This window comes from Bactrocera oleae, chromosome 2, assembly GCF_042242935.1.
Source record: "Bactrocera oleae isolate idBacOlea1 chromosome 2, idBacOlea1, whole genome shotgun sequence".
In the NCBI taxonomy this organism is placed as follows: domain Eukaryota; kingdom Metazoa; phylum Arthropoda; class Insecta; order Diptera; family Tephritidae; genus Bactrocera; species Bactrocera oleae.
This window is the reverse complement of record NC_091536.1, coordinates 73,405,004-73,421,363: the sequence shown is the minus strand read 5'-3', so window position 1 is coordinate 73,421,363 and position 16,360 is coordinate 73,405,004. Positions and strand designations below refer to the sequence as shown.

General features: G+C 38.3%; 1 protein-coding gene across 1 annotated transcript; it reads right to left on the bottom strand.

The window, feature by feature from the left end:
• Window positions 1-13,343: 13,343 nt before the first annotated feature.
• LOC106621709 (cilia- and flagella-associated protein 53) lies at window positions 13,344-15,096 on the bottom strand. The gene has a single exon (XM_014240665.3). It carries the CDS (start codon window positions 14,951-14,953, stop codon window positions 13,415-13,417), a length of 1,539 nt encoding a protein of 512 aa, XP_014096140.3. The 5' UTR covers window positions 14,954-15,096; the 3' UTR covers window positions 13,344-13,414.
• Window positions 15,097-16,360: the final 1,264 nt, after the last annotated feature.

The window sequence follows — 16,360 nt, the reverse complement described above, 5'->3', positions numbered from 1 at the left end:
ACATCAAAGCAGCAGTGGCATGTATAACAGTCACACTTACATATTATATATGTGTGCATGTGTGTATGTAGTGGCATTTCTTAAAAGTACTCGTATGAGCATGTGTGTGTCTAAATGGATGTTCGTGTGGCATTTTCAACGCGCCTGTGGTGCAACATTTCATTTCAATTGCATAATTAACCGCCGGCAAAAATGTCTATGCAACACAGTGCCACATGCACACAAACACATATACAGTCATATATGTACATTTATATATACAAATATATTGTATATGTAAACGTCTTTGTACATTGTTATGACATTAAATACGCGCGTAACTAATGACAAAACAGCTAGCAGGCTCAAATCGTGTAGCGATCAGAAAAAAAAAATCAAAATACGAACACCAACAGTGCTGGCAACACCCCAACGGCGAAAAGGCGAACCAAGGTGTACGCATGCGCGAGCGCAACAGCATTTAAATACCACCTAATGAATGGCAGCGCAATGCAGTGCAGCGTGTCGTGGCGGCGATTTCATCTGCACACTGCAACATTCTAACTGCGGCCCTAACTAATTACTTATGTAACAAACGCATGCAGCTTTATGTCTGTAGATGAATATACATAAATACATACCTATATACAAATAAAGGTAGTAGAACATAGAGTTATTATTACATGAGCTTTTGAAGTCATTCGCTTGCTTAAAGCTAATTTATATGCAGAGCTAATTCTTTTCTATTATGTAGCTTGTCCAATTACCCACAACATATACCCACCACGTAGATCAATCTACAAATTTTAGTCACATGTGAAAGTGCAGTGATTTGCAACAGCAAAAGATAAGATTTTAAACAATAAAAGTTAAGCGAATTTATTTGTCGGGAAGAGAAAACAATGAAAGTTCAGCGTGCTTATTTTATTACCGCTATTCTAAATTTAGAAGTAATTGGTAATGCGGAAATAAGAAAGTCTTTATTTAAATTGTTTTTTTGTTTGTTTATTTTTTAAGTGGATATACTATGATATAGGAGAACTAAAAAAACATAAACTTGATGGTAGCATGAAAAGCAGAATTTACACTCAACCTTGTCTTGTGGTTGCCATTCAAGTACTGTCCGGAAACTCATAGAGGATAAGCAAGGTGATTTTACACAGATACATATATGCTGTAACTTTTGCCTGAAAAATATTCCACTGAAAATCACTTAATTTTATAATCCACAATTCAGTGTGGATTACCCGAAGTTTTTAAAAATAAGTAACGTGCGCTTTTCTGGAATCTTAGAGTCATCTTGTGAGAGTACTAGGACATACTTTAAGATCATCAAACTAAAGGCAGAGCGCTGTTGGAGGAAGAACATCTGAAGGAATCCATGGAGGCCAAATATACATACATAGTAGTTGTATCAGTAAAATAGTGATTTCAAGAGAAACGCCCTCCAAGTTCTGCATCTACTTCTGATGTTGTCACCTTAAGGGGCACAGCTTGTGTAAAATTAAAAAAAACCTTCTAACGTGTGCGGCTGAGTTCGGTCAGCCCCAACAGTTTATCATTAAATGGTCACTTGGCAGGCCAAAAATTACGAATATGTTTAGGAAATATTTTTGCCCGTAATTTTTGAGTCAAATATTCCTATCATCCTTAACGATTCTATCCACTTCAAAGCCACAAAAAAAGGATTTTATTTCGATATTTTTTTAGAGACATTTTATTTAGTAAAACAAAAGTTATGCATAACATATTTACAGAACTTAAGGCACTTTAATAATCAGCGACTCATTTTTGAAAAAATTTGGATTTTCTTGATCTCGTAGCCGATCTGCAGGAAGCCCTCCGAAAAGATGTATTCAGCGGTGAGGAAGATTTTTCTGCATACATTTAGGTCAAACCCAAATACTAATAAGATTATTATTTCTTACTGTTACAATAAATAAATACAGGTAATATTCCGAGGAATGGTCAAAAACTCGATTTTTGACAAAATAGCCGCTTCTCAAAAAAATTCGCCTTTTGTGAAAAAATTTACATTTCGAATGGCGTAAAAAATCGAAATTCACATCAAAAGCCTTATTTATTTTATTGCTTCAATCATGACCTGGCAAATATATCAAAGGAGCCATGTCCATCGGGCCAGCCGTTTCGGAGAAATTTTCCTTCACTTTTTTTTGAAAGCCGATTACACTAAGTTGAAAAATTCATACAAATACGTTCATATCGCCGCGACTTTTACCGTATCCCCTCAAATTTCATAATAGTTTCGAAGAATATTTTCATATATAAAATATTCGATATACATACAAACAAAATCGATTTTCAAATTTACAATTCGACATAACCTCTTAAAGAGAATTTTGTTTTTTAATAACTCCGCATATTAATCGAAAGTAATACGATCCCTTAACACCCTATAAAATACAACTCTGGCCAGCAGATGCCACTTATTGTTGAAATGATTTTTTATTTTTCAAATCTCAAAGGAAACTCACCAATGCTATACGTCTTGTGCACATCCTGTGCGTAGGCAACATGCCTATGCTCCTATAAACATAAAAATGTCTTAGAGAAGATTTATATATTTACCCCAGCCACACGATGGGCAAATTTATGTTTCGAAATTGTTTTATGGCTTTTTGTTAGAAGAGAGAAAATCTTTGTTATCCAATTAGCAGAATTCTAGGCGCCCATGCGCAATATACAAAAATAAATATATGCGAAAATATTATATAGGCGCGTGTGCATATGTGTGTGTGCGACAACTAGAGCTTATAAATGTTTTATTCATATTTACATAATAAACACATTTGGTTTTTCTAAAACACTGAATTGGCCAGCGGGTCATAATACTTTATTGATACTAAATCAAGTCAAGGGTAATTTGCACTCAAGCACATACATACACACACAAGCTTACATTAAAGTATCACCAGTGTAATCACACAAGAACATTTGGGTGATCAAGCCATTTATAGGTAAAAAATATGTGGCATTCAGCAATATATATAAGTTTAGGTATATATATAAAACTATTGGCACCCAAAGTCGTTTAAGTAAACACAGAAAGGTGTAGGCTTTTAAGGCGCCATAATAACTTATATTATATATACCCCTCGAACAAAATTATATACATTTTCAAACACACACACACGCCTCAATCGCCTCATTGACCATTGTAGTGCAACATTTGATGGCACCGCCGCAGGAGCTCTTTCACTCATTCGCCCATTTTGCACACCCGTCACCGGTCATGCGGTCGCCATCGGTTTGTTCGCTTTCGTGTGTGCGCCGCGTTATTGTCAATAGTTGGCTGCGCTAATTTCTTGGCCGCCCAATGGACCTTAAGGGTCACTGTACAATAAAGACATTCACTTTTTACTGATGTCCATGCGGCGGTCCATGGCGAAGCGCGCCTGTTGCATGGCTTTATTGCGGATGTGCTCGTATAAAAGTGTTATTTGCACTTGTACTTGTATTTCTTCCGTAACCGCCGCCCGTAATGCCACGTGTGCGAACGGCTAATGCGGTTAATTAGGGAATGATTAGATGTTATCGAAATGCTGAAAGCGAAATTGGCCCATATCAATAAACATAAGTGCGGCAATTATTTTGAGGCTTTTGCTGAGGAAGGTACACCAGTGAGTATATACTTAGAGTACATTTGTATACAAATGTGTATACTTAGAAGTATATTCTTTGCAAGAAAACAAAACCATATCAGAGTAAAACACTCTAAATCGAAAAAGTGTTTCATATTTATCAAATGTTGTAGAATTGTAGCTATTGTACATTGGCGTTTGACCTTTATACCTTTCCAAGCAATAAGTATAATTGAAACTTGCTTTAGAGAAATGTTTTATACAATCTTGATGCTGATATATATATTCAGTTTTTCGCATTTATTCGACCTAATATTATAAAATATAATCATTAATTATACCAGTCACTACTTAATTGATACAAAAATAAAGGAAAATATATATTATATACAAATATTAACTAGCTGAAACGAGCCGTAATTCACACCTGATCGAGAGCCAGTAGTATTTTTCTATATAAAATAATCCCAAAGCAGCTTGTAGGATAACAGTATCAACATCTGCTATTATAAACATATTATATTAACTTTGATAGATAGTATGAAGTATTTCAAATAATAGTAATCATCAAGTAATCATCTCCTTGATCGAAATATATCGAGTTAACTTCGCACTTTGTTAAAACAATTTCATCTTATGAATTTCAAAGTGATATATTTATTGTGAAATCTTTTAAAAATAAAATATTTGCTAGTAAATAAAAACAATAACTGTTAAATGATTTTCAAGAGCGCCTTGAAACCTCATCTCGGGTGGTAACCAAATAAAGCTTCATTAATTTTTTCCACCCCAACTGCACAAAGCCTCAAAGTAACAAAGACCTGAGTTGTTCCTCTAGGGTACATTGCTTCAAACAACGCTCGAAGGAGCTGAGTGATTTGATGCAGCTTATAGGGATTATGCTCCCAGCTACCCCGAGCAGACCAACTAGTCTGACTTTACATTAACTCTTATTCCTATATGACTGGATACCCAGATGATATTATCTGAGTTACATACTGAGATTCTAGTTATTGCCTACTTGCATACCCTAACACAGTGAGACTTAGTATTAGCGCTAGGAATAATATATTGAATTATAATGAAAGTTATGAAACGTTAAGACGTTTTCTGCACAATATAGATATCCTTAAATTCTTGGAAATTTCTTCCCCGAATGAGTAGTGCTCTATCAACCTGTTCATATATCCGGTATTAGTAATTCCTTCTTGAAAAAATAAACACCATACAATTTTGTTCAATCTAAAGATATCGAAAGTTATAGCAACGACTAGTTCTATAAGAACTTCGCTTCAGCCTGTTTGGTAGTATCTGGCAACTGCGAAACTAAAAAGCGGTAAGACGTTCTGTGAATGGAATACTAGCCCAAAGCTACTGGAAGATATTCACGGCAAACCATTAAGGGATAATCTTTATAACATAAAGGATCTATAGCAGTAAAATGGTTCAATTTCATCATCCCTAAAAGCCCTTAAGCGGCAAATTTATAAAATAAAATCTCATTTCACACACTGTTCCCCAACTCGTCTGCTCTTTAAGTGTAAATATGGTAATGTAATCCAATTACGCAGCTACTTTGCAAGTAAATAATTTGTTAACAAACAACATCAACAACAAGAACAACACCAAGCGGCATAATAAAAAACCAACGAGAATGCACTTGATCGGATATTTATGTTTTTGCATGTGACTTAACACCAGATTACCAGAATATTCTGACGACTTGACAACTCACTGCCATAATGCCTTACTGACTTGAGGCGAAAAGGCAAAACGCCACTGACAATGAGCTGCTGAAAAATAAAGGTGTGTTTGTACATGCGTGTGCGTGCGCACTTGCATAGATGATGACGATGACGACGTCGGCGCTGACATTGATGCCATTGTGGCTGCTGTTCTTGTTGTTATTGCATTTTAGCTGTTGTTATTGTTGTTGCTGTTGTCATTGCAAGTGAAGCGCTTTGTTGCTGATGCTGCCAAGGTCACGGACGAGATTACTCAAGCATTAATTAACAAAGGCAATAAATGCCACAGAGTGCACTGTGCTGGGCTATAAATAGCGACGAGTTAGTTGCCGCTCACGAATATGGATAAATATTTAATGCTAAGCAAACAAAAAAAAAATAAAAATAAAAAAAGCAATAAGAAAACTGCAAGAAGCAGAATATATAACCGCCGCAGCGCTTCGCGTGTCCGGATGCGCAGATACATTTTTATATAGGTATATAGATTTTTTGCCAAAGTGAAAAAGAATAAGAAGTAGCAGCCAGAAGTATTTATGTCTTTGGTTAGTTTGGTGCAACAACAACTAAAGCGGCAACAGAAAATAAGACAAAAGCTGGGTGATCAAATCGAAATCGATATATAGAACATTTGCTATTTTAAGTGCAAAACACCGGGCGACACGATCAATTGTCGACTTGAGCGCTTTGCGAAAACCGCAGAAGAGGGTTAGCGGGTCTTTTACATCGTCACCTATACGCCAATGGCCAGCCGTCAGGTGTATGCGCGAGGGCGGCCGGCAATCGGCGGTAAGCTATTGTGATGTCTTGCCATTGCCCATAAAGTTACAGGCGATGCAATAAAAATAGCTGACGTATACATGCCGACTGGCTGCCACCACTGCGTAGAGTGAGAGTGGTGGTGCATGCGACGCGCGGGGTCTAGTGTGGTTTGGGGAGCGCTCGCTTAGGACTGGCACGCATGTGGATTAGCAAATGACGACAAGAATTTTAATGGTTTGTGGCATGAACAGCAGTGCATGCAGCAACAGCGCGCTAAGGGGATGGACGAGCGCGCTAGGTTCAGTGGACGCGCAGTAGGGCGACATGAAGCCCTACAACTAAACTGCTATTTTTTATGGCATACATACTCCACTTCGAAGTGGATTTTTATTTTACTCTGAATTTTTGCCACTTACATTTGCTGGTGCATTTGTTGCAAGCAGTTGTCTAAAAGCGTCACTTAAAGGTATTTGTTTTGTTTTTGCACTCCTTTGGATGTCTACGAAAAGGCTGCTGATTACTGACGAGTCGTTGCACTACTGTGGTCAGCGATGACTAATAAAAAATACGAAAAAAGACCAAAAAAAAAAACAATAACAAAAAAAATTGCAAAAAATGCCATAACCGTGTATCGCGCGAGTGACTGAAGCGATTTGGTATACCGCCGACGCCGCAGGCTAGCCGCGCCATCGCACCCCACACGCACTGTCACAACCGCGCGTCAATTGACTTACCCACTTACGCACTAACACTCGCGCGTTTGATGTGCTGCTGTCAGTTGGGTAGTCGTTCATCAATTGGAGCCTCATACTTGACTGTTATTGCTTTAATGGCTTTGTTATTATGAGGCGCGCGCGCGACTGTTTGTATGTGTCTGTGTGTGTGAAGTTTATTGCCGTCTTGTCAGCGCTGATCCTTTTGTTGGCAAGTTGAGGTGCCAATTTTGGCATTGTGTTGCCGCCTCACAGCGCCATCTTCATCTGCAAAAGTAACTACTAGCGCTAGCTTAAAGAATTATTGCCACCACTTGCGCTTAGCATCACTAGCACCAGCGCCATCAACGACTGCATCACCACCGGCATTCACTCATGACATCTTGATGACTCTCGTATTGCCAAGTTTTATTGTGTCGGCTTAAAAATGAGCCAAACAATTAAGCCTTATGCGCATCTACAACTTATGAGATAAATGTGTGTGTGTATGTGTGCTCGCAGACAACTCTGATTTACAATGGCCGCATAAAGCGATATCAGGCATAGTTTCAGTAGAAAATCATCACAACTCTCTCGGGTATCGTAAAATGTTCGTTTACCATATACATAGATACAAGTATGTAGAGATGAGTATTTTTTTGTTTTTAGCGTATCAAAATGCTCAATATGCTCCACATACATACATACATAGATGTATGTATTTACATGATTTATATACTTATATATGTCCAATATATAAGGTCCTCGTAGCAGTTGCATTTATTTATTTTTACATCTTTTTGTGTTTTTATCGGGTTTTCTTTTAGAGATATAGTATATACAATTTTTAGCTGTCAAACCAGCTGTCATAGTAAATGCATAATATTGAGGTTTATGTTCTGCATGCTTTTCCATATTACTAAACAACTACTGGCAAGTACAAAGGGGACGTTTTAAAATTCTTAAAAAAAAAAAAATTATTTTCAAAACTCGTGTTGTTATGAAGGCCCCCACATTGACACATTTGGGGTACAAATAATTCTAAATAGCTTCTCCAAACTCCTTTGTATCTAGAAAAAATTAACTTTCCAGTGTAGCCTACGTTACCATCTATAGGCGGCACTACAGGCAATTAACTCACAACTTTTTGATGCTAAAAGATGTAAGAAACCATACATCACTTTTTGGGTCGAAGATCACGTGGCCGTATAATATAAAGAATTGAGTCTATCAATTCGCCACCTAGACCATGTGACCATTTTTTGTGGAGTACGGCCAAGCTATAGTTTTTGGAGCCACATTCGTTGCCTTTTTTGTAAGTTAAAGCCGAATAAACCTGAAAAATTGGCAAACGACTGAACCGATATTATAGTTTTCATAAGGCGCTTTTGGTGGGAACATTATCCGAGGCTATATTAAAACGCTAATTGCTATAAAAGTAGCGATGTAAAAAATTCTAAAAATGAGATATTAACTTCTGCATACGACTCATGAACGCAGCATTTCAATAGGCAGGCAATCAACTACTTACTGTTATATCTGTCATAAAAAGCTAACAGCTGTTACAGTACATGAGTATTGTATGAAATTAGAAAGGCAGTATCAGATTTAGAAATAGTTAGCTCAGTGCAACAGACAGAAGGGTAGATCACAAAAATTCACGAAATTTGACATAAAAAAGAGAGAGAGAGAGAGAGAGATCGTATAGGCTTCGACTTCCGACATACAGATTGTTGAATTTCCTTATCAAAACACCTAAATGCTTTATTCCAACAAGATAAATATTTTTTTACTTACAAGATCTATGGCTATAGAGTTCTTTTGAACACACTAAACACTACCATTTCATTTCAACTGGGATATTGTATATCATAAAAGACTGCATTTAGGAAGGCACCAACAATCACTTTGGTAAATAATCTGATGGAAATTGAAAATTAGCCGTTAGAAAAAAGAATGATACTTTTCGACAGATTGAAAAATCAACGATTGTAGGAGTATCTGCTATAAATATCAAGTGTGTCAAAATCATGTTTGAATTAGTTTTGTCATAATGAGATGGAATCCTCTCACCATTGCTACTGTGTGCCAACACTTTATGGATTTAAATAGTTTGGCCTAAATAGTCAGAGTTAGATGAAAATAACTTTTGGAATCTGTTTTATTGCAAAGGACGGACATCGGTAATTAATCCTAATAACCATAATATGTCAGAAATATGAGAAAAATTTGACTTACACCGAGCAGCTTGTATTTTTCAGTCAAATATGCATTGTCTTTTTGACAGCAATTTTATAATGCCACTCACATGGAAATCCTCGTCCCTATGGCTAAAAAACTGGAACAGTCGATTTTCACAAGCTTTTTTGTTTAGATTAATTTTTCATCAGCAAAATCACTCGCCATAAACAAGAACAGGTAAATATCACATTTTTCGAAGTTCGGACTATAAGATGGATGCATAAGAACCTTCCAAACAAGCTCCCGGAGCAGCTGGTGAGTCTACAGCATTGTGTGTGGAACACAAATTCTTTTTTATTGGTCAAAACTGGCTGCTTCTGGGCAATTGGTTTTTTCATACGGTTGACAGTACAGGTGCGAATTAGGCTTAGCAGCTCATTGCATAACTTCAGAAATAAAAAGTTTTTGTTGCGATTCAACAGCGATTTGCAAATGGAAATTCTGTACATGAGCTTGTATGGCATTAAGTCAGACACCCATACATCGAGAATGCTCTTGTATTTAATTATTTAGAATTGGTTTCAAACGAATGCAATATCGAACTGTTGGAAAATCAAAATAATACTTATGTAACAGTCGCACTTGACGATTTTTATAACTTTATCGATATTTTGGACAATTGGGCATCCAGAGCGTGGCGCATATTGGACATCAGAATTACCGGAAAGGAATCAGCGATCCCAAAATGGCATATATTCTGCCCCTGGCTCGTGTTTTTGCCAGTCTTAAAGAAAAACTGTTAAATAAAGCGTATTTTCTCTTTGCGTGATACCATTTTAGGATGCGTGCTCAAACTCCACTGCCTCAAGCAATCAAAAAACTATCTGAGAATTTTTTTTAATACAAAATCTTATCTCTCTATATAAAATCTTTTCCCCGTATAACATAACCCGATTTAACTTTAACAGCGCGTGATACACATTACCAAAACCATATATTGGAAAAATAATGAATTTTTATTTACTAGACCTTGTAAATTGAGTGGGCAAATGTGGCTTATTATCGTCTCTAGTTCTAGGAAACCCTCGTAGCTAATGGATTGTATAGGACAGTTTTTTTCGGTGAGTTTTGACCGGAGAGGTCAGCAACCATGTTGCGTAATTTGAAAATATGACATTCGAGTAATTATCCTCCTTTGAGAACATTGAGTGCTGCACCTGCTAAATACGATGAAAAGAGACTAAAGTGGTAGAATTACATTCGCTTCCTGCGTTTTTGCACTTGTTTAAGCAAAAATTGTAGAGGTGTTTATAGCGCCAATTACGAAGACAAGCTCTCTACTTCGACTGCCCACATACTTACGTATTTATATAAACATGTTTATGATTGTTTTCAACGCTATTAAAGCGATTTCATAACTTATGTTCGAGAGTGAACAAATTACGCGTTTATTGAGCAATTTAATGTACTTTGCGCCCACATAGCTACATAAATATTTATGCGCTCATTGGCAAGGGAACATTCAACTCGAGGCTTGGCTTCGAAGGAATCGCCAGAGTGAGGCCAAAACCAACGGTGATGACCACCAACACGTCACCAATGCAGACTTGACACCATGAGCAACCACAGCTAGTCAAATTTTATCAACAACACCAACACACACTCACGCACACAACCGTGGCGCTAAGCAGTTGCAATTAGTAATGCGCTTTTTTTTTTGCTGCACCTCCAGCGAAGTAACACGCTGACAAACGCCTTTAATGGCCAATTAAACTCACTAACGCTGAAAAATCATGTGAAGCCTACCGCGTTCAAGTAAGCAGCAATTATTTTTAATTAATTTAATTAGAACGACCCAAGGAAAGCCGGCACAAAATGTGGCTCACACGATTACGAGAAATTTATAAAAATTAAGTGCAACAACAACAAATGCACAGAAAACAAACTCCCAGCAAGACATTTTGTCAAGTGTCACATGAAGTTGCAAGAACAACAGCGTAGAAAATATTAACAACAAAAGCTAATGTTTCAGCGATTTGCAAGACGTGATGGTTAACGTCATTACGCCACCAGCAGTTGCAACACACAGTTGATTTAGTTGTAATTAAATTAGATATCCACATGCAACAGCGCAAAATTTCTATTTGCCACAGCGCGTTGCAAGTCGCAAAGTCGAGAAGCTGAGATGCCAAGTGAATAAACTAATTGCGCTGCTATTTGCCACTTGGCCAGCGCTGCACAAACATGCATGCACGCCGCAAATAGCGCTGAGTTTCAGCGTACTTGCCACACTGAACGCTATCTCACCGTTGTGAATGTGGCGGCGTCAAGTTGCAAGGCCACTGACCTTGCGCTGCCACACTGTTGGTTGTTTGTTCTGTTGACGTTCAGCAAAAACTACTTAGTAGCACACTTAGTGCGCGTTCGTAGTAGCTGTTGCAATTGTTATTGTTTCCTCCATTGCCGGCAATTTAACTGTTCGTGCGTCATAATCACTCACCTCATAAGATCAACAGCGCGAGTGCTGCATGCCAAGCGCAAACAAACAAACAACAACAACAACTTTAAAAAGTTTTATACAAGCAGTTCTTTACATGTGTGTGCGTGTGTTGGTGTGTATGAAAAGTAACTGCGCGCATGCACGTAAGCCTTCAAAGTCAACACGCCAGCCCAGGCGACTGGCCAGGCGGCGATCAAGCGCTCCAGCTCTAACAGCAGCCGACAAATCAGCAGTTGAAGCCCTGTTATTAGAATAAATTATTAGAATAAAATAAATAATGCAGCCGCGATTAGACAGGCATTTCCTCCTCCGGCTTCGCCAGCGCCGCACTCCCATGCCGCCCGCTTGCGTGTCACGCTCGACGGCGCATACGCTGGCGTTAAGCTGAAATCAATGTACATCGTGTAGCATATAATTGCTCTATAAAACACGCATTTTAACATCGAATATTTCTAAGCGTTAGTTAAAATTAGATCATCTAATTCAGCAACAATTTGAAGCAGCTTTAATAACACAGAAGTTTTTCTTTATGGATTTTTGTCCATTGCTTTTATTTTTTAATAGTTTTTAGTAATAGTAATTTGCTTCAAAAATATTAAATTAATTACCGAAATTATGAGTTATTAACCCTCTAACAGCAGAACGCTCGAACGTTGTTTGAATAAATGTTATGTAAAAAAGAATAGCAAATATAAAAACTATAATAAATAAAACATAAAAGACATAAAAAGTAGCAGCTACCAGCCTTCAGCTCGCTGACCGCATGCTTCGACATCGAGTTACTTCTAGACTAGTTTAGGTGTCTGACCACAGCGAAATTGCAGAAAACTACAAGGCCCATGAGCTTGCTCAGTCAGGCATTTCAGTCCAACTAGCTTTTAGCGGCTGACTCTGTTCCTCTCTCTCTCTCTTTCGCTTCAAAACTAATCATTTGGACATCAAATGAGCATGATAAGCGCTGTACAACTACTTGCAACTGTCTACTAGCAGTCGCTAGGCGCTTCAGGCCCAAAGTATATCGTAAGATGTAACTCTCAATACTTCTAGCAGTTTTAACTGACCAATGTCCCATCCTTCTTAAATGTCTCACCTCACCACCCAGGCAAAAAATACCTTGGATCTCCTACTGTTCGATTTCCAGACGAAATAGCGGTAGTCAGTCATCCAACCTAACTTCTTTTAAAGTGGAAAGGGACAACTATTCAAGATATTCATCTTATATTTCTTATTGCTTAATTTGTTTCTAGCAAATACGAGTATGTTGTTGCTGTGCTAGCAAAATCTATTCTCCAAATATTTTGAAATAAGATTACCAAGTTAACAGCCCTCGGTCGGATAAATCTGTTCCGTTTTAGCTACGTATACCCGATATCGTACGAAGTTATCCATTACAAAAGCAAATAAGCTAGTGTGACTCCATGCGGTGTTATATGAGAAATGGGCGTGGTTCTATTCCGATTTTCTGTATTTTCTTTCTAGGATGGAACAAAATTGTTCGGAAAAGACTGAAACACCAATTGAAAATTTCTGTTGGGCACATGCCATAGCAAAGTTATCTATATTATGTACTGGCATATTTCTAGTTAGTAAGAGTCAAGTTTCGTCGGTCAGGAATACCCTAACGGACTAAATTCTCCAGCTGGATATTCCCGTAGCTTTGCTGTGGCCACTTTTATGATTCAAACTACAGTCTTATTCTGTTAAAGAGTGAGCTAAAGTCTAATTATAAACAAAAACTATTATCATTAGCTTTGAACTTTCCATAAACCAGGAAAGATATAAATACATATTATATATATAAATATTCGCAGACAAACCGTAACAGAAAAGATAGTTACTAAAAATTTTAACCAAACCAGTTCCTTCAAAAAAAAACCAACGCAAATTCAAAATTTTCCGCTTTTTATTTGGCCTCATAGTTTTCCATGTAAAAAAATTTCACAAAAACACGATCTCTCACCCCTGCGCCCAACAATCAGTTTTATACCACAACATTTTATCGGCGTTTGGTCCACGCTTCAGTTGCGATAAGAAGCTGTGCTGCACGCAGTCGTTATGAGTGCGCACCCCACAGGTACACGGCCTCAAGCATGTATTCACTTGGTCCAAAACGTCCGCTTCATTAGTACACTTAGCAACATACTCCTTCCGAGGGCACGTATAAATAACCCAATTGGGATGTACCGGAAGATAGTCCTTTTTCTCGTTGATGTACTGCTCCGCCAACTCCATGCAAAAATCCCTATTTTCCGATACCAATCGCAAATGTTTATTATATTTCGCCTCCTCTTCAGCTTGTATCCGGACATTTTCGGCCAACTGATGTTCCAGCTCTTCGCGCATTTTGCGCTGTTCCGCCATTATTTCTGCTCTTGTCTTTTGCGAACGCACAAAGCGATTCTCAATGATTTTATTTTCAGGTAGTTCCTGCGCCTCGCGCAATCGCAGCTCGTACTCTTCGCACCTCTGACGTCGCAACTCTGTATAGTAGAGCGCTGCCAGATCCGCTTTGCCTGCGAGTTCTGCTCTCAATTTGCCACACTCGTCAACGTGTTTTAAATTGTCGATGCGTGCAGTGCGCGCAGCTGCGGTTTCCTCTTCCAATTTGTGCATGCGTCGCGCATAGTCGATAAAATCCATTGTTGCTTTGTAGACGGCGCGCTTTCGCTGCACGAGTGCGGCGCTGTTTTGCTGCTCTTCGCAAGCTATCTCTCGCATGAGCGCACGATGTTCGGTCATACGCTCGCGCTCTTCGGCTTTGCATTCCGCTGTTTTCGCGGCGATCATATCCAGTAAGTCTTGACGATAAGCGAGCGTCTGCGGCGAAGTGCGCGGCAGTTTGAGTTTTTCCAAACGTATTTCTTCCAAAACTTTGTTCAGCCGTTCGGCTTCTAGACGTTTTTGCTCCAATTTTTCCTCCCGTAGCCTCTTGTGTTCGGCGACCTGTTTGTCTAACATGTTACTCGTGTGGCGTTGCATGCATTTTATCAAGTTTTTTTCACTTTGGAGCAGTTTATCCTGATGCTGCTTGTTGGCGATGAATACTTTGTGCCAGTACTGATCATTCTGATGGTCACGCACGTAGGCGCGTTGCTTCTCTGTTATTTGCTCAAGTTGAGTTTCCTTAACTTGCATCGTCTCTTTGCGATTCAATGCATCACGTATCTCAAAACAGTCCTCCAGATGACGCTGTATTCGCATATGTTCTAAGAACTCTTGATCCTGTCGATCACGCTCTTCTTTGATTTTCAGCAAAATATCCTTGCGCTTTTTAATATCTTCGTCGATACGCGACTTTACCTTAATGGCAAACTCCTTCTGATAAACATGATCCTCGTGCTCCAGCTGCAAGTGCAGACGCTTGCGCCGTTGCTCCAGTTCCTTCTTTGCAGTATTTTGTGCATTCTTCACCAGATCCTTAATTTGCATGTAGACACTCTTGCGCTCGGAATTGTTCATGAACTGGAGCATAAAAATATCATGTGCGGTCAGCATTTTTCTAACTTGTGTTTGTTTCTCAGCACAGAGGCAAGAGACCAGTACAAATACAAAAAACTTAAAATAATTGTATAAAAGGCTTTATAAAAGTTTTAGCGTAAAAAGGCTAATAAACAATTTTTTCTTTACGTCAAGATATTATTTTGACATATGTGAAAACACTATGGGGAAGAAAGGTGATGAGTTTTCATTATCAGTTTTTGAAAAGTTTCGAATATTAAAGGGTAGTTGGTTTGTGTGTGGATCCGAAATCCAATTTCGGGATTTTTTACAACATTTCTTCGACGTGAATACTTTCCTGAAGAGGTAACTTCAAACTGGGTAAACCCGTGAGATAAATCTTAAGGATGCCAGTCCGGGAAAACCATTATATTTGCCTCTATCCGTGGGAGCCTTAACCGACCATCGGAAGGAGCTTCAGTGATTTGAAATTTTGTTATATTCATGTAGGGTTAACCGCCAAAGAAATTATTGAATTCTCTTGATTACATCTTTCCCTCATATTAAGCAAAGAACTTTGGATGATATTACTAACTTTGAAGAGAAAGATGAGGTTTCAGAAACTCGCACTAAATATGAAACTTTCTCAAAAATGCATTTAATATTGTTATCACTCCGATGTATGAAACTTAGTGCAAAATAAGAAAATTCAACCAAATACAATGCGATGAAGATATTTCTTCTAGTTAGTATTGTGCTTAAATATGATAAAGCAAAGTCGGGGGAAATAATCGCGCAGATCAATAAGCAGTACAATACCGACTCACATATATATATGTGAAAATGACTACGAAAGTAATGCGGAAACAAATTAATAGCATATAAAACCTGCAGCTCCTGCAATATTCAACGCATATCAAGGTTGAGACGGTTCTAAGTACAGCAAATTACCTTACGCTTTTCTAGTAATTTATAATCACCCAACTCTGAGTGATCGAAATATGTCAAGACATTTCTAAGCATATAAATGCGATGACGCAGGCGCAGGCTCTGAGGTACTAGTCACTCTTATCAAGTACACTGCCAACTTGTCTCGCTTGTTCAACATCTGCTGGCATGTCTGTGGCTAGCGTGTTACATAACGAAACGAAAACGAACGCCAAATTTGTAGGAAGCAGCAGAAAATCAAAGTCGCTGACAGCGCCTCAAAGTCAAAGTCAAATTTCGCGATGAGTTTCGGCTAACGAGACACTTGCGTTGCAGTCAATCAAGGGCCTATTTCCAATGCCGTTTACTCTTGAGTCTTGGTATTTGCGGAAAATTCTATTGTTTCGGAGTGGAGAAACAAAATAGATGAGCAAATGAAAATAAGCTTAGTAGCCACCAATGAAGCAGCAAGTTGCCATATTATTTGAATTGCCAATAAAACTTAAATACATACGTAGTTTCTGTTTAACGAAGCCT

Bases quoted from the DNA above. Each gene is read 5' to 3' on its own strand.
- LOC106621709 (XM_014240665.3), bottom strand. From the start codon at position 14,953: ATGCTGACCGCACATGATATTTTTATGCTCCAGTTCATGAACAATTCC.